Genomic DNA, 18,708 nt, shown 5'->3' on the forward strand with positions numbered 1-18,708 from the left:
ACGGAACTACCCGACAACAGTCGAGCAGAGCCGAAGGCTACAGCGAAGGAGGCGGCTGCCGCACCGACCGAACCGTTAGAGGAAAGAAAATCCTGAGGTGAATTTCCCCGCAGACACGGAGCAGAAGAACCCGGGAGGATGACGGCGCTCAGCAGCTGGGAGTTATGCGTCAAGTACGCGCTCTTCATCTTCAACTTCATCTTCTGGGTGAGTCTGAGGGGAAAAAAAACGGCGTCAACTCCTGTAGTTTAGAAAAGGAACCGTTATTCTGAGCCACGTTAAATGGTAAAAATCTGTTGAACTTTATAAAAGCAAAAATTCCTGATTTTGTCTGTCAAATCTTTTAAAAAATAAAGTTTTTCTTTTCAATTTCATGTCCGATGACAGTAAAAATACAGTTTAGAAAAACTAAACAAAAACTATAATGCGAACTCCAAAATATTTCTTTGCTTATTTTAAACATCATTAAACATCAGTTCGAATGTTTTTATGTTTTAAATTCACAATAAAAGCGCAAAGAACTCACTTTAAACTTTATTTTAAAAAAAATCATTTGAATGTTTTTCAGATGTATTTTCAGCCAAACCCAAATATTTTTCACTGTTTAAAATGTAAACACAACAAATGAAAAACAGAAAGAAACCATGATTTCCCTGTCTCCTGAAGGAAGCAGTGAGAGTTTTAGTCTATCGTCTCTCTGAGCAGTCCAGGATTTAGTCAGCCCCGCTGTAGGGGTGCATGTAGAAAATCAGTTGGGGGGTGAAGGGGGGGGGGGTTCTGAGTGTGCTGAGAGACCCTAAAAAGTTATTTAAAAAAACATCAACTAACTAGTCAAACTACCTTTGGTCTATTTGATCTGTGTTGTAAGTTTTATGTGGAATTCTCTTCCTGACTTTACTGTCTGTGTTTACCGGGCTTGGGACATGCACCGGGCTTGGGACATGCACCGGGCTTGGGACATGCACTGGCAGGAAATGGTTTAGGGCCTGTTGAGGCTGCATTTATCTTTTTTTTATATCTGTCTCCATCCTTTTGTGTTTTTTGTCTTTAATTTGAGTTTTAATATTTTGAAACTCTATCTGGTGTTTTGTGGGGGGGCAGTCAAGGTGCCCCCCCCCCCCGCACATGCCTATATCCGGCCTCAGACATGGGAGCATCATGCAGATTAGATTATGTAGCAGCCATGCAAACTGCCTGCATCCTGGTTTCTGGAGAGAACCTGCAGCTGTGAACTGTGGGAATCGCACGTGTCGGAGCTGGACGCTCAGCGTCCTCAGAGTCCATCCGTCTGCAGAATGCGACAGGAAGGAGGTGCTGAGGGCTTTTCTGTTGCAGGGATGGCATGTGAGCTGATATTTAGGTTGAAGCCGTTTGCTGCAGCTTGAGTGGGTTTAGGTCAAACTGACACTAGAACAGATGCAGGAAGTGTTTACACTTTTATAACTTCCTCTTTGTCATTGACTTCAAATGTGACCTGATTAAAAATAATTGACATATTTCATGAGTTCCTGAGTTCTTTGTGCAAAACCAGCAATGCAGCTAAAACGGCAAAAACCATGTGAGACGGTTTAGGGATGAAAGCCACCAAGAAGAATCTGCTCCAAAACTCGATTATTGCCTGAAGATTAGATCAGACCTTTGGTCCAATTAACCCCTGTAACCTTATCCCCCCCCCCCCCCCCCCCCCACAAACACACACACACACACGCACACCGCACACACATGTGTGTGTTGACAGATCTTTAAGGTCCCACTCTGATCATCTTCTGATCGCTTTTCAAAGCCTTTCCAGGGGTCTTTTCCTTATTTTTATTCCGATTTTAGCCAAAAATCCCCAAACCTGTGTTGTTTTCTAGGAAACAGTTTCTGCCGAGCCTCTGATTGGGAGTCCAACCAGTGAGATTCATGTTTGTTAACGAGTTCATGCCAGGAATGAGGTAAAAGGGGGCGTGGTCACCCCGTGAGGATGACTGTGAGGTAAATGAAGGAAACGTTTTCTGCCTGATCTTGCGTCAGCTGTTAGATGAGACTTCCTGCCTGATTTTCAGGTTGTTTAAATATAAATACATTTATGTGAAGTTTATCTTCTTGAATGCTAGAAATGTGTGTGTTCTCGTGTTATTTGGGGAATTCATAATCATTTAAAGGTCCGGAGTCATGAAACAGAAGCATAAAGTTGGAACAAAAGAGACATTTTTGCACCATAACATCCACAGGTGAACCCATGAGGGGAATCCTTTTTTAAGTTTCACGGCTTGTTGACCTGACTGGGATGTTTGTTGGACAGCCAGAGGGTCCTGTAGGGGGCGCTTTCAGCTCCTGCTGTGACCAGTTGTTTTGACACAGGAAGAAGGAGGCGCAGAGGGGAGGTGAGGCAGAATCAAAGCGCAAATCAGACTTTAATGATTTGCATTAGTTCTGGCAGTGGTGTAGTGGTCAGCACCCAACCCTTAGAGCAAAAAGACCCTGGTTCAAATCTCAGCTGCGTTCTTTCTGTGAGCAGTTTGCATTTCCTCCTGTGCAAAAACAACCTTCCTAGGTTAGTTCAGGGGACCACTTTACCCCAACACTGTGGCTCTTTTACCTCTCCGCTGTGACTCTTTTACCCCTCTGCCGTGACTCTTTTGCCCCTCTGCTGTGACTCTTTTACCCCTCTACTGTGGCTCTTTTATCTCTCCGCTGTGGCTCTTTTATCTCTCCGCTGTGACTCTTTTATCTCTCCGCTGTGACTCTTTTATCTCTCCGCTGTGACTCTTTTATCTCTCCGCTGTGACTCTTTTATCTCTCCGCTGTGACTCTTTTATCTCTCCGCTGTGACTCTTTTATCTCTCCGCTGTGACTCTTTTACCCCTCTACTGTGGCTCTTTTATCTCTCCGCTGTGACTCTTTTACCTCTCTACTGTGGCTCTTTTATCTCTCCGCTGTGGCTCTTTTACCCCTCTACTGTGGCTCTTTTATCTCTCCACTGTGACTCTTTTACCCCTCTACTGTGGCTCTTTTATCTCTCCGCTGTGACTCTTTTACCCCTCTACTGTGGCTCTTTTATCTCTCCGCTGTGACTCTTTTACCCCTCTACTGTGGCTCTTTTATCTCTCCGCTGTGGCTCTTTTACCCCTCTACTGTGGCTCTTTTATCTCTCCGCTGTGGCTCTTTTATCTCTCCGCTGTGACTCTTTTATCTCTCCGCTGTGACTCTTTTATCTCTCCGCTGTGACTCTTTTATCTCTCCGCTGTGACTCTTTTATCTCTCCGCTGTGACTCTTTTATCTCTCCGCTGTGACTCTTTTATCTCTCCGCTGTGACTCTTTTATCTCTCCGCTGTGACTCTTTTATCTCTCCGCTGTGACTCTTTTACCCCTCTACTGTGGCTCTTTTATCTCTCCGCTGTGACTCTTTTACCCCTCTACTGTGGCTCTTTTATCTCTCCGCTGTGGCTCTTTTACCCCTCTACTGTGGCTCTTTTATCTCTCCGCTGTGACTCTTTTACCCCTCTACTGTGGCTCTTTTATCTCTCCGCTGTGACTCTTTTACCCCTCTACTGTGGCTCTTTTATCTCTCCGCTGTGACTCTTTTACCCCTCTACTGTGGCTCTTTTATCTCTCCGCTGTGACTCTTTTACCCCTCTGCTGTGGCTCTTTTACCCCTCTACTGTGGCTCTTTTATCTTTCCGCTGTGACTCTTTTACCCCTCTACTGTGGCTCTTTAACCCGTCTTATGTGGCTCTTTTACCCCTCTGCTGTGGCTCTTTTACCCCTCTACTGTGGCTCTTTTACCCCTCCGCTGTGGCTATTTTACCCCTCCGCTGTGGCTCTTTTACCCCTCTACTTTGGCGTTTTTACCCCTCTGCTGTAGCTCTTTTACCCCTCTGCTGTGGCTCTTTTACCTCTCCACTGTGGTTCTTTTACCCCTCTGCTGTGGCTCTTTTACCCCTCTACTTTGGCGGTTTTTACCCCTCTGCTGTGGCTCTTTTACCCCTCTGCTGTGGCTCTTTTACCCATCTGCTGTGGCTCTTTTACCCCTCTACTTTGGCGGTTTTTAACCCTCTGCTGTGTCTCTTTTACCCTTTCTACTGTGGCTCTTTTACCCCTCCGCTGTGGCTCTTTTACCCCTCTACTTTGGCGGTTTTTAACCCTCTGCTGTGTCTCTTTTACCCCTCTACTTTGGCGTTTTTTAACCCTCTGCTGTGTCTATTTTACCCCTCCGCTGTGTCTCTTTTACCCCTCTACTTTGGCGTTTTTACCCCTCTGCTGTGGCTCTTTTACCCCTCTACTTTGGCGGTTTTTAACCCTCTGCTGTGTCTCTTTTACCACTCTACTGTGGCTCTTTTACCCCTCCGCTGTGGCTCTTTTACCCCTCTGCTGTGGCTCTTTTACCCCTCTACTTTGGTGTTTTTACCCCTCTGCTGTGGCTCTTTTACCCCTCTACTTTGGCGTTTTTTAACCCTCTGCTGTGTCTATTTTACCCCTCTACTGTGGCTCTTTTACCCCTCTGCTGTGTCTCTTTTACCCCTCTACTTTGGCGTTTTTACCCCTCTGCTGTGGCTCTTTTACCCCTCTACTTTTGCGGTTTTTAACCCTCTGCTGTGTCTCTTTTACCACTCTACTGTGGCTCTTTTACTCCTCCGCTGTGGCTCTTTTACCCCTCTGCTGTGGCTCTTTTACCCCTCTACTTTGGTGTTTTTACCCCTCCGCTGTGTCTCTTTTACCCCTCTACTTTGGCGTTTTTACCCCTCTGCTGTGGCTCTTTTACCCCTCTACTTTGGCGGTTTTTAACCCTCTGCTGTGTCTCTTTTACCACTCTACTGTGGCTCTTTTACCCCTCCGCTGTGGCTCTTTTACCCCTCTGCTGTGGCTCTTTTACCCCTCTGCTTTGGCGTTTTTACCCCTCTGCTGTGGCTCTTTTACCCCTCTACTTTGGCGGTTTTTACCCCTCTGCTGTGGCTCTTTTACCCCTCTGCTTTGGCGTTTTTACCCCTCTGCTGTGGCTCTTTTACCCCTCTACTTTGGCGGTTTTTCCCCTCTGCTGTGGCTCTTTTACCCCTCTACTTTGGCGGTTTTTACCCCTCTGCTGTGGCTCTTTTACCCCTCTGCTTTGGCGTTTTTACCCCTCTGCTGTGGCTCTTTTACCCCTCTACTTTGGTGGTTTTTATCCCTCTGCTGTGGCTCTTTTACCCATCTGCTGTGGCTCTTTTACCCCTCTGCTTTGGCGTTTTTACCCCTCTGCTGTGGCTCTTTTACCCCTCTACTTTGGTGGTTTTTACCCCTCTGCTGTGGCTCTTTTACCCCTCTACTTTGGCGTTTTTACCCCTCTGCTGTGGCTCTTTTACCCATCTGCTGTGGCTCTTTTACCCCTCTACTTTGGCGGTTTTTACCCATCTGCTGTGGCTCTTTTACCCCTCTACTTTGGCGGTTTTTACCCCTCTGCTGTGGCTCTTTTACCCCTCTACTTTGGCGGTTTTTACCCCTCTGCTGTGGCTCTTTTACCCCTCTACTGTGGCTCTTTTACCCCTCTGCTGTGGCTCTTTTACCCCTCTACTGTGGCTCTTTTACCCCTCCGCTGTGGCTCTTTTACCCCTCCATTATTCAGTTTTAAAAAGCAACCGTATAAAGTAAAAGAAAAGTGAACCAACTCAAATTTTATTTAACTCATCTGATCTTAATATATACAGATAAAGGATACTTTTCTTTGAATTTAAATTTTGTTTATGCAAAAAAGAAAAAAAAGCGTTTTTTGTTTAAACTCATCATAACTGTAACTTATACAACACTCTGTTTTTCCCCCTAAAGGGTGAAGTCAGACGTTGCTCCTACTGGCTCGTGGTCGGCGAGAAATTGACCCGAATGATTATTTAAGTGTTAAATGCTGCAGACCCCTGGGTTAGTTGATGGTTCTAGATCAGGGGTCACCAACCTTTTTGAGACTGAGGGCTATTTCATGGGCACTAATTGGTATGAAAGGGCGCCACAGGACCTGTTTACTAAAAACTTCCTAGCCCCCCCCCCCCCCCACACACACAAACACAATTTGACGACATCCTTTTGTATTACTCGTATTACAGGGGCGTCAAACTCAGTTGCAGAGGGGCCTAAATCCAAAACACACTTCAGGTTTGGGGCCAAACAAGATAAACATTTATTGAACACACTAAAGCTAAACTTTTAAACTTTTAAAACTTTAACTTAACTTAACTTTAACTTTTTAAACATAAATATGAATAAAAACAGACAGAAATATGAATCCAGAATAATAAATATATTCTATTTTGAACACACCCACCACCAGCCAAACAGCATTAAGCTCATTTCTGCTCACAGCTCCCTCACTTATGGTGAGCGATTTAAGACACCCGAGATTCCCCACTTCCCATGAGTCTTAAAAGCTGAAGGCGGGGCTAACCACCAGATCGCCACAATATATTGATTTGCTATATGAGCAGTGCTATATTTGGAGCGTTCCCTGCGGGCGCCACAAGGGGAGCATGGGCACCCGCGGGCACAGGGTTGGTGACCCCTGTTCCAGAGGGTCAGGTGAACTCTACTTTCACCCTACAGCACTTGGGATAGGCTCCAGCATCTCTAAAAGGAATGCAGAGGGTTCAGAAAATGTAAGGATGAAGGTTTGCAGGCATCTGAGAGTCAGAGGGAAATCTTCTTTCCCTGAAAACTGACTTTTGTTTTACTGATGCAGAAACTTTGAAAGTGTTTCAAATTTTAAGAATTTTGTACTTATCTCTACAGTGTCTGTTTTTACAGTGCAGGGTTACTGACAAACTTTCTTTAAACAATTAAAGTAAGTAATAAGCTTTATTTAATAGGGACAGTGCACATCAATGAACATCTACCAAACAATGATAGGCGTAAACATGCTGGATTATAGCAATGATGCTAATTTACATCCATGTCAATAGGGAAAGAAAACCTCTTACTTTAAGAAAACATAAACATGTTCTCTTAAACGTCAATACTTTTTTCAGTAAGTTACTTTTTTCTTGAAACAGGGCTCCTTTTACTGTCCTAAGATTTGGTTTTCGCAGCGTTCTCTGGTCCTTCCTTCTGCTCTTTCATGGATGATGTTGTGAATTCAGACATGTGATCTGCAGGAGAACGTCTTCAGAGGAGAACATTCTTCTTCTCAGGAATCTTTATAGTATTTTTATCACAGTGAAAAAACGAAACCAGGGTCTCTGGTCCCGGGCCAGCCGTTTACAGTGAGAGTATGATTCCTGCTGAGTATTACACAATAGTACAATAGTACAGTATTACATTATATATTATGGTATTGCAGACCTTTCTGCTCTCTTAGCGCTCATCATTGATCATGAAACGGAGACTTTGATGATGAGGAAAAGGGCCGTCTGCAGCTCTGTGAACCTGAGCGCCTTAACCGCCCTCAGCTGGTGGAGCTTCTCCACCGGCCCCACCTCCCTCCTCCCCTCTCTGAGCACTCAGGTGAGCCACACCTTGTTGTGGTTCAGAAACACACAAAGCAGATCCTGCTCCCTCTTTCACTCTTTTCTTTTCGCTGAGCTGAAGAGACGCTTTTGTTCTCCTGAAAAGCTTCACCTGAGAACCATGGCAGAGGGAAACGTCCTGAAATACCTGGTTTTTGGCTTCAACTTCCTCTTCTGGGTAGGTTTTTACTCCATTCTCTCAGTGGATTCCTGGCAAACGACCTTCAGCTGCGGTTGAAAAGTTTCTAGGAAGGTTCTGGAGAGAAAAACAGGTGTTTAGTCGAGTTTAGAAGGACATTTTTTACAGAAAAGCTTTTTTATTTTGTGGTTTTCTGCTGTGATTGTTTTGTGTCTCTGTTGTTTTTCTAAATAATTTAATTTGGATTTATGGGAATAGACTTTTATTTTTATTTTATTTCTTAAATGAGTCAAATATTATTCAGTTATTTAAGATGGGGGGGGGGGGGGTGTTTTGCAATGATAATTTTATTTCATCCCTTTTGACCACCATAGGCGGGGCTTCGAGCCTCTGGCGGTCATCCGGGATTCATAGAACCATAGCTGCATACATAACTCTTGTTCTGAACTGCTCTGAACCTGTTTTTCTGTAGTAATGGGGAATTTGCCGCCATGAAAAATTAGTAAAACTGTTGCCTGGAAACCGTTGAACTTAATGCAAAGGTCTTCTCTTCAGAAACAGCATAATGTCATCAGCATCATGCAACATCTGTGTTTTTAAAATGGGAGAAGTCCCCGCTCGTTGGCTGACAAACCCTCCAGCTTTCCCTCCTCTTCCTCAGCCTGTCGGGCTCAGACCTTCATCCCTGAAACGTATTCTGCTTTTGCAAAACAACTAAATGAGCTGCTGTCATGGTTACACAAACAGTATGGCTGTTTAGTGAGGGAGAACCAAGCGTAAAACTCGTGGAGACCTGTCCTTTCAGCCCCTGAACTCTGGAATGTCCTGTCTCTGACCCTCTTTTACTTTGAACTTTTATTTTATTTTACTTCATATTTTTTATTTAATTTGTATTGCCTTTTTTGTTATACCTTTTACCTTTAAGCTTTGTGAAGCAGTTATTGGTATTTTACCTGTAAAAAGTGCCATATAAATAAATGTCTTCTTCTTAGTTTGAGTTACAGGACCATTTGAAAAGGCCTCAACTTCAAATCAAACTTTATTTGTATGTCATTTTTTTACAAATCATTTGCAGAACAAAATGTTTCCTACAAAATGGGGAAAAAACTTTGGTCAAGCGGTCTTTGCAAAAGTTCTCGTGTGAAATTTTTCAAGTTATGTAGACCTTTGACCTCATTAAGTGTCCGCCATCTTACAAAAGACTTGTAGTTCCTTCTAGGGAGTCAATCTATCCCCTCTTAGCACCTCAGGCATAATGGGAAAACCACCGGAACAGCAGCTACACTAAGCCGAGGTGTTGCTCCATGGAGGGTGTGGAGTGATTCTCATGTTGCTTTAACAACATGACAGCAGCAGAACCTGCAGAGGACTTCTGAGTTCAGTGGCCAGAGCGAGTTCCTGCTTAAAGTCAGATCCAGTTTCCACATCAGCCCCTCTTCTCGTTTTATTGTGAAACGACAAATCTTTATCTGCAGATCTGCAGAGAAAGTGCTCCGTACTAGAACTCTAGGAACTAGGACTTGAAAATCTGTTTTTTTGTTTTGTTTCTGTGACTTGTGTTAAAGGGAAACATTTCCCTGCCCGTAATAGTTTCAGCTGAATGTTCTGAAGTAATCACCTGTAATGTAAGCGTGGAGGAAATGAGCTCTTCCTGTTGCTGCATTTCTCCAAACCATGATGGGACAAACCGGTCCTGCAGTGGAATTTCAATGGCTGCTGTTGCTGGAGATTTTTGTTTTTGTCAAATGAGGTAATGCATGTAAGTGTGGAGAAAAGAAAAGTCAAACTATAAATTTAAAACAAATAAACGACTTGCTAGAATGAAGAAAAAATTTAACAGTTTAAAAGTTATCACCAGTTTTGAACTTTGACAGGATTCTTAAAGAGTTTTTTTTTACTTACAATTTATTTTTTGTTAAGTTAGAAAAAGTTGAGCCCCAAAGCGATGATTACATCCTCACATCAGGCAGTTCCATAACATGCAAACCTTTTCTGTGAAAATAAAAGGGGAGCAGATCATTTTTATGCTCCCTTTACTTACTTGAGTCAGTGGTGCACTTTTAAATTGTAAATGTGATATTCAAATGTATTCTAAATATTCTAGATGACCTTTTTTTTTGTTTTGTAAACTTGGAGTTCTTTCTGGCTGATCTGGATGTAAATTTGACGTTTTGTGGATCCACTTACTGACGAGCAAAACATGTTTGTGTGAAGCTGACGTTTAAATCCCTGTGATGACTGGTCATTTTCCTGGATGACGCGTTGTTTACAGAAATCCCTGCTTGTCTTGACTTCCACGGCCGATCGGGTCATTTCTGGCGTTTGCTGTGAAACCAGTCAGCAGGATCCATCCAGAATCTTTTCTCGACTGAAATAAGTCTGAGTAACAAACTCAATCAAAATGAGTTTGTGGCTTTTCCTGTCAGAGTTGGAGGCATTTTGGAAAGTCGTGTATAGTTTCCCTCTCGGATCAGAACACTTGATCCAAACTTCAGGTTTTCAGTTTTAGAAGGAAGTCTGTCGGGAAGCAAAGTCTTTACAGAGAAGCCTCGTATCGTTTGTAATGTTAACTCTCAGCTGCAAAGGCTGATGGGATTGAAATTGTCCACCTATTCGTCAAGCAGCAGTTCGACCCCGCTTTCTTCTTCATCATCATCTTTGCTGTTCATGTAACGGGTTTCTGGGAGTGGTGACGACTAACCATTGTTGTCTGACATAGAAACACTTTGTTCACCTTCCCATCATTCATAGGGGTTGCCACACGCTGTGGTAACTCATGTTTTTTTTCTTTTTTTTCCTTTCTGTGATTGAATTCCTGTAAAGGAAATGATGAATCACCGTTTTCTTAAAGAGTTGACTGAATCTGTGGGAGGGAAACTTTCCGTCTGCATGTTTGGACCTGCTGGTTCCACAGCTGATCCTTTGGAGCATCTGAGCAGAACCCCCCCCCCCCCCCCTCCCCCTTTTTTTATTATTAAGGACATGGTCTGTTGTAGCTCAGAGACTTTTAACTGGTCTGTCAGGACTTGATGTTGTTCTGTGATGAACGCTGCAGAAAAAGGGTTGAAGCTCCAGGTCTCAGGTGGAGCTTCATCAGCTTCATCAAAAGCAGAAAGTTTAGAAGGTTTTGGGTCTCCTGAACTGAAGCCAGGAGTTGGTTGAACAGCCGAAGGCTCAGCCTTCATTCTAGTTTAGTAGATTCTATGAAGAGCTCCGTTTAACAACTGGATTTAAAACGGCTAGTGAGAAGCGGATTCTCCTCTTGGATCACCTGGAGGACTTCAGAGAAGAAAACGTGGATGAGCTTCTGCAGATATGTTCCCGTGAGGTTCAGCCGGTCGTTGTTCTGAATCCTGCGGCTGCTCCTAATTTCTCCACCATGACGTCATGCTGTGACCGTCAAACACGGCAGGAAAATAGTGTTGTGTTCCTGTGCTTGAGGTGGAACTTGTAATCTTGATTTTTGTGGCTCCAGGCTTTAAAAACAAAACCATTAAATCTGTGAAGACAAACATTACTAATGTTCAGATGCAAAAACATTCGTCAGGTCCGTCCTCAGGATGATTCAGACGAGCAGCTGCTGTCCGTGCATGAAAGGGAATCAAACCTTTGTTGGAGGTCCCAAAAGTCCTCTAAAGGCTTTTTGGACGCCTCACTGTCGAGTCTGTCATGGTGGGTTAGGGTTAGGTCACATGTTTGTCCTGTTTGGTCAGCTCCAGCTGGATGGACGTCATATTTTTCAGCTGTATTTATTTTAAGTTGCATTGAATAGAAACCCTGACATTTTTCCCAGCAGGCTTCATGTCGCTGCATGACTGGATGACATCAGATTCGTAGGTGTGACTTTGTAAAAAAACAAAGAGCCTCTGGTTGGATCACAGCAGTTTATTAGTCTGTCTCACCTGTTGCTAAAGCTGTTCAAACTCGAGTGGAATGCTGTGTTCTCACCTTTGGTTGTCGTCACGGCAACCACAGCATTTCTAAAACACATGGAAATATGTCCAAAAATGATAAACGAAAGCGGTGAATGTTCAGATGTTACACCGTTGCACAGCAGGTTCCGATTTAAATGTTCACGTTTTTGCCAGAAGATGAGAAGTTCAACCTTAATCAAATGAAATAGTTTAAACTGAAACCGCTTTTGTTTTGAGGGGAAAGTCAAATTCTGCAGGGATTTTACTTGATACCGTTTCAAGTCTCGCTCCTGTCATCTTTTGATCTATTTTCAAATTGTTCTCAATGGTCTTTTAATTATGATGATGCTGTTTTTAGCCCAAATCCAAAAACCTGTCGTTTTCTAGGACATAGTTTCTCCAGAGCAGCAGGAGCTCATTAGAAATCCACCTGAATTGTGGGCGGGACCTTTGGCATTGAGCAACCCCGGCCAGTCCTCGTTGCTGAGCTTGTGGCCTACGTCACAAATAAGATATTTTTCAACCCCCCCCCCCCCCCCCCCCCCATCTTCTCCTGATTAAAGAAATATTCTTAAATGTAAGTTTGAGCTTGATTTTCTTTATAAATGTCCTCCATTAGAAAAATGCCACAAGAACATGTTAAAAACACCAAAAAGACTATTTTCATCAGTGGGTCTTTAAGTTCTGTGAAATGACTCTCAGCTTCAGCTCTTACTTTAAAACATATCTTAATAAAATCACATCTTCCTTCCTAACTATCTACAGTTTTTCCTCTTTTATGGTTTAACCTAAGTGTTCTGGTTTTAACCCCGGAGCTTTTAGGCTCATTTTCATGTCCAAGAGTTGAAACTGTGGCCGTCCAGCTCCAGGCCTCAGTGGAGCCTTTGAGGCAGAACTGGAGTTTAACCATTGAAGCCGTTTAGTTTCCTGCAGGGATGATCTGAGGATGGAACGAGTCCTGAAACGCTCAGAACATCACCGCTGTGTTTTCTCCCTTCAGCTGGCAGGAACCGGCGTGCTGGCCGTGGGCCTTTGGCTTCGCTTTGACTCCAAGACCAAATCCTTGTTTGAAGTGGAGGAATCACCGACTGTCTTCTTCACTGGTAAGACCGTCCCCGTCCCCTTAACGCTATGTATGATTACTGCAAAGGAGAAACACGGCAGAAATGTCTTTGAGACCTTCCTGAAAAGCAGAGTGTTCTCTCAGACCAACCGGTTTTTGGTCTGAGTCCGGTTCCCACAATCAAGGAGCCAAGGGTTTTTGAAGATCCGGTCTAACTAGTTTCTTCTTTGAAAAGTTTTTGTTTTAAATCTTTCTCAAAGTTTGATTAAAATATTTAATTTCAGCCTTTTAAGAGTCTGAATTTGACCCAGAAATGCAAAGTTTGACAGTTTTTATTTCTGTCATTGTAGACAAATGAGCCAGCTTCTGGTTTCTATGGTAACGGGGGAGGAAATGGAAGCTAAGTGATGTCACCTGAGGGGAAGCTGGACCTTATCAGAGAGAATCTGAGCTGCTTTATCTTTTGTTGTGGTTCAGGCCTCACTTCTCCTCAGCTGGCAGTGCAGTCTAACTCTGTGACCCGATGAGCCGCCGCATGTTGGCTCTGGTCTGTCTTCACGGCTCCTTGGCACCCTTCTGAGCTGCACAGGAGTCCTCGCTCCTTCTGAGCCTCAGTTTTGTGCGTTTTCCTTGCCACCGGTCGCAGCAGCATGGCGTGCTGAGGCCAGCGCCGGCCCCGGCGAGGTCGTTCTCACACAGCCGTCATTCTTCCCCGCTGCACAGACCCGTCTTTGTTCCTGGAGTTCAGGGAGGAACCGTCAGGGAACGGCGGCAGGCTCCTTCGTGGGCAGATCGGTGGGCAGCGAGGAGCAGGACGAGATGGAAATGACAAACATGTTAATGACAGGTTGTTTGTTTGGAGGCCGCCGCCGCTTTTGTCCTCATGACTCAGGCACGTCAAGCTGCTGCTGCTGAGTCACTTTACGGTTTCACACAAGTTTCTGTGATCAGTCAGGCAGCTGACAGCCAGGTTACCATAGCGACGGTGCATTTGACATTTGCACGCTGAAGTGAAGTTGTTTGTGCTGGTGGAGGTGAGTCTGCAGCAGCAGCAGCTCTGAGGCCTGTCCGTGTTTGCAGGCGTCTACATCCTGATCGCCGCGGGGGCTCTCATGATGGTGGTGGGCTTCCTGGGATGCTGTGGAGCCATCAAAGAGTCCACGTGCATGCTGGGACTGGTGAGTCTTTGGAGTCCACAGGAGAACCGCACCCCCTCGGCTGGTTCTGTTCACAAGGACAAACGGATCCTCTGAGACGCTTCAATGATCGTGTAGGGAATATCTTCTCCTGCTACATTGGGCATGTCCAAAGTCCGGCCTGAGGGCCAAATGCGACCCTCATTTAAATCAAGACATGACTAGTGTCCCACTGCACAAACACTTTAATTAAATGGGTCATTTGGAAATACTGTACTTTCTGGAGTATAAGTGCGATGCCCAGCGTTTGAAGAGTTCTACAATATCTGGTTTCATCAGATCATTCAGGTTTTTTGTTTTTGTTTTAAATGAGCTTCACCATCGACTGCAGGAGTTGAGTCTGAATGACGGCGCTTTCAGCGGCGCTTCTGTCTCTCTGTAAACCCGGATTGATGACTTGCTGTCCGAGGAAAAATAAAAACAAGAACGAGACTGACTCGAAGTAAATGACAAAAATACGGAGAACTTTCAGGTTCTCCTGTTTGTTTTGGACGGCGCTTCTTCCCCTTTGCTGCATACCCCCCCCACCCCCCCACCCCACCCCGAGCGGTCATCAGGGGGGAAATAATGCATTTTTAAAAAAAAGAAAAGTCGCTCCTGAGTATAAGTCTCAGGTCCAACTATGAAAAAATACTCCAAAACGCAGATAATGTTATTTCATGGAAGGCAGGTCGATTGGTTGGCCCTCAAACATCGTCACCTCACCAAATCTGGCCCCATTTGCAAAACGTTTGGACACCCCTGCTCTAAATCGATGAATCCAAGCATGCGGTCCATGTTCAGGATCTTTTTACTAAAGTCCATCTGCTCTGCAGCTGATAGGAGAAATCGATGCCTGCAAAGGCCGCGTCCCACAGCCACTACATAGTGTACAGATCACACGGATGAAAAATTAGTCATACGTGGAAAAAGTGGTAAAGTTTTGGTCATTACGTTAAATTTGATTCTGGGTAAATGTTTGACCATAAATGATTCATGTTGGTCTGAAGCCGAGACTCACTACTTACTACTCTTCTTTCTCTAGTTTTTCGTCTTCCTCCTCCTCATCCTGACTGTGGAGGTGGCTGCAGGGATCTGGGGGCTCTCCAACAAAGACAGAGTATGACCCCCCCCCCCCCCCCCTCCCCCCACACTCATCCACATGCATGTTCAACCACTTCTTGCTCATCCGGCTGTTTGTGCAGGTGGTGGAGGACCTAACTCAGTTCTACAAGGAGACGTTCTCCAACTATCAGACCACCAAGCAGGAGGCGCTGAAGGAGACGCTGCGTGGCATCCACTTTGGGGTGAGAGCTCCGCCCATTTTTTTTTCTTCGCTCCTCATTCTGGCTGATCGTAACGGCGGCTTCTCCTCTGCAGCTGAACTGCTGCGGTCCAACAGGGACGGTCTTTGATGGCGCCAATGACATCTGTCCCAAGAAGGAGGGGCTGGACATCCTCGTCACCACGGTAACACAGCATCCACACACACACAAACGCACAGCAAGTTGGCCTGAATTTGTCCCAAACGTAGCGATAAAACGTGTTTGAACCCGAGCCGCTTCAACGCTGTGTGTCTTGACAGAGCTGCCCCACCGCCATCGACGGCATCTTCAACAACAAGCTGCACATCATCGGAGGAGTCGGGATCGGCATCGGAATCGTCACGGTGAGAAGTGTGACAAAACACGGAACAGACGGAACGGCGTCTGCCCCCCCACCGGAACTCAGGATGTAGGCTGTTCGGTTTCCATAAAAGTCCAGATTTTCAAACTCCTGATGAGAATTTAGACAGAATATGTGACAAACTCTCTTTCTTCTTCACCTGTCCGGCAGGTGAGTTAAAACCTGAACTCTACCTGCCTCCACTAATGAAGGAATTCATACAGTTTCCAGCTTTGTTGACTCCAAACTCTGCGTTTCTGACTGGATTAGGAAAACTGAATGCTGGTTTATGTCCACAGGATGGTTAAGACATAAACAGCTGTGACTCTGTCGGTCAGAATAACTATTCTTGTTCAGATACATTTATTTAACGTCTTCTTGATGTTCCTACTTTTCGCATATTTTTTCTGTAGTTAAAGTTATGAACTGACCAATCAGATGCGGCAAAGTAGGCGGCGCCTGCTGGCCCCCACCTTCAAAACGTTTGACAGATTTCAGTGGTAGGGGCGTGGCCTTCCAACAAGCTCGCTCCTGATTGACCAGAGCCGTTATGGAAACCTGAACCAATCACTGGCGTCATCCGGCTCAACCATGGCGGCGTCCGTATCCCGCAAAAATGTCCAGATTGGTGACTGAATGGTCGTCATTTGGTTGGAGGGGGAAGTAAACATCTATGGGTGACGTCACTCAGTCCTGTTCTCAGATCGATGGCTGAACGTCATCGATGAATGTTTGTCAAAAGAAACAGGAACCCAGATCGTGTTTAATTGTTGTCCCTTTTTGTTTGCTGCCATCTTAAAAAAACAGGTTATTAAATGATTGTATCCAACCAGGCGCTGTCAAATCTTTAGATCTAATCTTTAGGATTAAAGTTTATCCAAAGATCCCGTAAAAGTCCTAACATTAAATCATCATAAAGCCGGGTTCAGTAGGCTACTACAAATAAGTTTACAGAAAAATACAAACTGCATAGAATGTGTTTTTATTTTTAAGCATAATGAACATCAGTATTTAATGGATGGCGCCCTCTGGAGGAAAATTGTGACATCACATCAAAGATTTATTTAAAAATCAGTTCTTTAAAACTATTCTGTTTTTAAAGCTGAAATCTTACTTTTTATGCAATACTATTGCATTACAAAATTTAAATCAAATGTAAACACCTTTCCATGCATCGTAATGGTGTCGGTTTCGTCACGAGAAACATGGGAAATGGATTTAAAATTTTGTAAAATGCAGTTTATGTAAAGATCTGAAGGCTTCTACCCCAAACTTGCGATGAAACTGACTTTAAACGTTTCTCTCATGAGCAGCTTCCACCCTAAATGTTGTTTACTTTGTGAATGTTTGTCATGTTTTGCGCTTCGTGACCGTCTCCATCCTCCCGTCTGCAGATCTTTGGGATGATCTTCAGCATGATTCTCTGCTGCGGCATCAGGAAGTCCAGGAACTACATGTAAACCAAACAAAGCTCCACCTTTTAACCGGTCTAACCTGGTCAGTCAGCCGCTCGGACCTTCAGGCCTGGGGGGGGGCGCGGAGCTCCCGCAGCGACGGCCTTCTGCCACCATCTGTGGGGGTGTGTACTCGTTGTTTTAATTTAAACCAACATTCAAGTAAAATGTAAATTTTCTGTAATGAAGCCAAACCGAGCAGCTTTCCCACTGAAGGATTAAAGACCCCCCCCCCCCCCCCCCCCCAGCTGACGTTCCCGTTTTCTTTACCTTTTTAAAATCTGTAACGTGTAATATTTCAGTTCTGTTATTTGCACTTAAAGTTTGATCTGTGGACTCATCGTTGGTTAGCAGCAAAGTCTTTTATTTTGAAGCTTTGATTTTCATTTTTTTAATGCAGAACTGTGGCGTTTTATGCAAATATTTACATGAATGCAGTTGACGTCTTTAAGATGCCAAATAAACGAACTAATAAAACATTTGTGTTAAATTTGGCCTCCCGTTTGTTTCTCTGGGGATTTGTCAGTAGATTATGCAAGTAAATTAATATTTAAATAAAGTGATTTACCTTCAGTGATCATGTAAATCTTAATTTTAAAGATTCAACAGTGAATGAAAACTAGAATTATTCTTAGTTTTAGGCTTTTTCTTTTTACTCGGCTCTGATAATTATCTAAGTGCCATACAATTACTTCAAATTGAACATATTTGAGTACTTTTCATAATAAAACCATTCAAAATGGGTTTTACAAACGATGAAAATGTTTAAATGACATTTTTACTGAGCCTCTCCCGCCCACCACCTGTTTGACCTTATGCCCTCAGGATGCCGCTACAGGTCACAGGTCACCAGCTTCTTCCCCATGCTACACAACTGCTACACACCCTCATATGATCCCTCTGTAAAACTGACAATGTGTACACAACAACTGCACACTACACTTTACCCTAAGTCTAGTTAATGATTTTGAATAGTAGTACCTCCATTGACCACTAGAGGGTGGTGTCAGACGGTAGTGATTGAACTCCAGGTTAAGAAATCCAACTTTATACCTAAAATAAATTAACATTCTGGTTTTTAAAGCATTCTAAATTTTATTTATCTTTTTCGAATATTAATGACAAATTAAAATATTTTTTCTGCCAGCCGTTTGGATTGAATTTACTTGACTGACAAGTGAGTTTTCTGTGTGAACCCACCAGAACATTAAACTTTAATTTTTCCCGTGTAGATGATCTTTTCTAGAAGAGGGCGGAGTCAAAAAATCAATGTGCTCCTCCCACTTCAGGCTTCAGTTTGACTTGTGTCGATTTCCCCCCGCCCGTCACTATAAATGTCACTTTAACCCTTGTGCTATGCTATGACCCCCCCCCCTTCCATTGACGTGTTCTCCCTACCACTATAAAGGTGGAAAGATTTCATGTAATCCATGGACACCAGTGAAGATCACAAATCATTGAAGAAAAAAGGTTCAGAGCTCTGTCTAGTGGGTCTAGATCAGTGTTTTTCAACCTTTTCTGAGCCACGGCACACTTTAACCTTAAAAAAAATCCCGCGGCACACCAGCATCCAAAAATTTAAAAAAAAGGAGAAACTCAGAGTCTGTATTGATCTACTGTCCCTCCACAATCTCACATGCATTTTTGAGATAATTGTTGCAGAAAAAGCTGGAAACTGCAGCTGTTTTTTTCTAAAAGATGCAATAAAAGTTAAGTTAGAAGATTTAAAAACAGTTTGATGTGTGTTCGTTGGTTTCAAGACGTTTAACAACAGATCTCCTTATGCGCTGTCACTCTCACAACCCAATGCATCATGGGAGATGTAGTGCATGAAACGGCCGAAGATCGC

General features: G+C 44.0%; 1 protein-coding gene across 2 annotated transcripts; it reads left to right on the forward strand.

Annotated features, from left to right (window-relative positions):
* Positions 1–17,349, forward strand: LOC101156133 (CD9 antigen). 2 transcript variants are annotated; one of them, XM_023952490.2, is made up of 8 exons: positions 1–207; positions 12,503–12,605; positions 13,646–13,743; positions 14,786–14,860; positions 14,946–15,047; positions 15,121–15,210; positions 15,326–15,409; positions 16,800–17,349. In XM_023952490.2, the coding sequence occupies exons 1-8, from the start codon at positions 139–141 to the stop codon at positions 16,863–16,865; spliced, it is 687 nt and encodes a 228-aa protein (XP_023808258.1). In that variant the 5' UTR covers positions 1–138; the 3' UTR covers positions 16,866–17,349. The 2 variants fall into 2 exon arrangements, with proteins under 2 accessions (XP_023808258.1, XP_004083287.2); XM_004083239.5 differs by lacking the exon at positions 1–207 and adding an exon at positions 7,322–7,627.
* Positions 17,350–18,708: the final 1,359 nt, after the last annotated feature.

This window comes from Oryzias latipes, chromosome 23, assembly GCF_053564925.1.
Source record: "Oryzias latipes strain Hd-rR chromosome 23, Olatipes_Hd-rR_3.1".
Lineage (NCBI taxonomy): Eukaryota > Metazoa > Chordata > Actinopteri > Beloniformes > Adrianichthyidae > Oryzias > Oryzias latipes.

Bases quoted from the DNA above. Each gene is read 5' to 3' on its own strand.
- LOC101156133 (XM_004083239.5), top strand. From the start codon at position 7,334: ATGATGAGGAAAAGGGCCGTCTGCAGCTCTGTGAACCTGAGCGCCTTA. The intron at 12,606-13,645 runs GTAAGACCGTCC...CCGTGTTTGCAG, and splicing joins ACCGACTGTCTTCTTCACTG to GCGTCTACATCCTGATCGCC. The intron at 15,410-16,799 runs GTGAGAAGTGTG...TCCCGTCTGCAG, and splicing joins TCGGCATCGGAATCGTCACG to ATCTTTGGGATGATCTTCAG.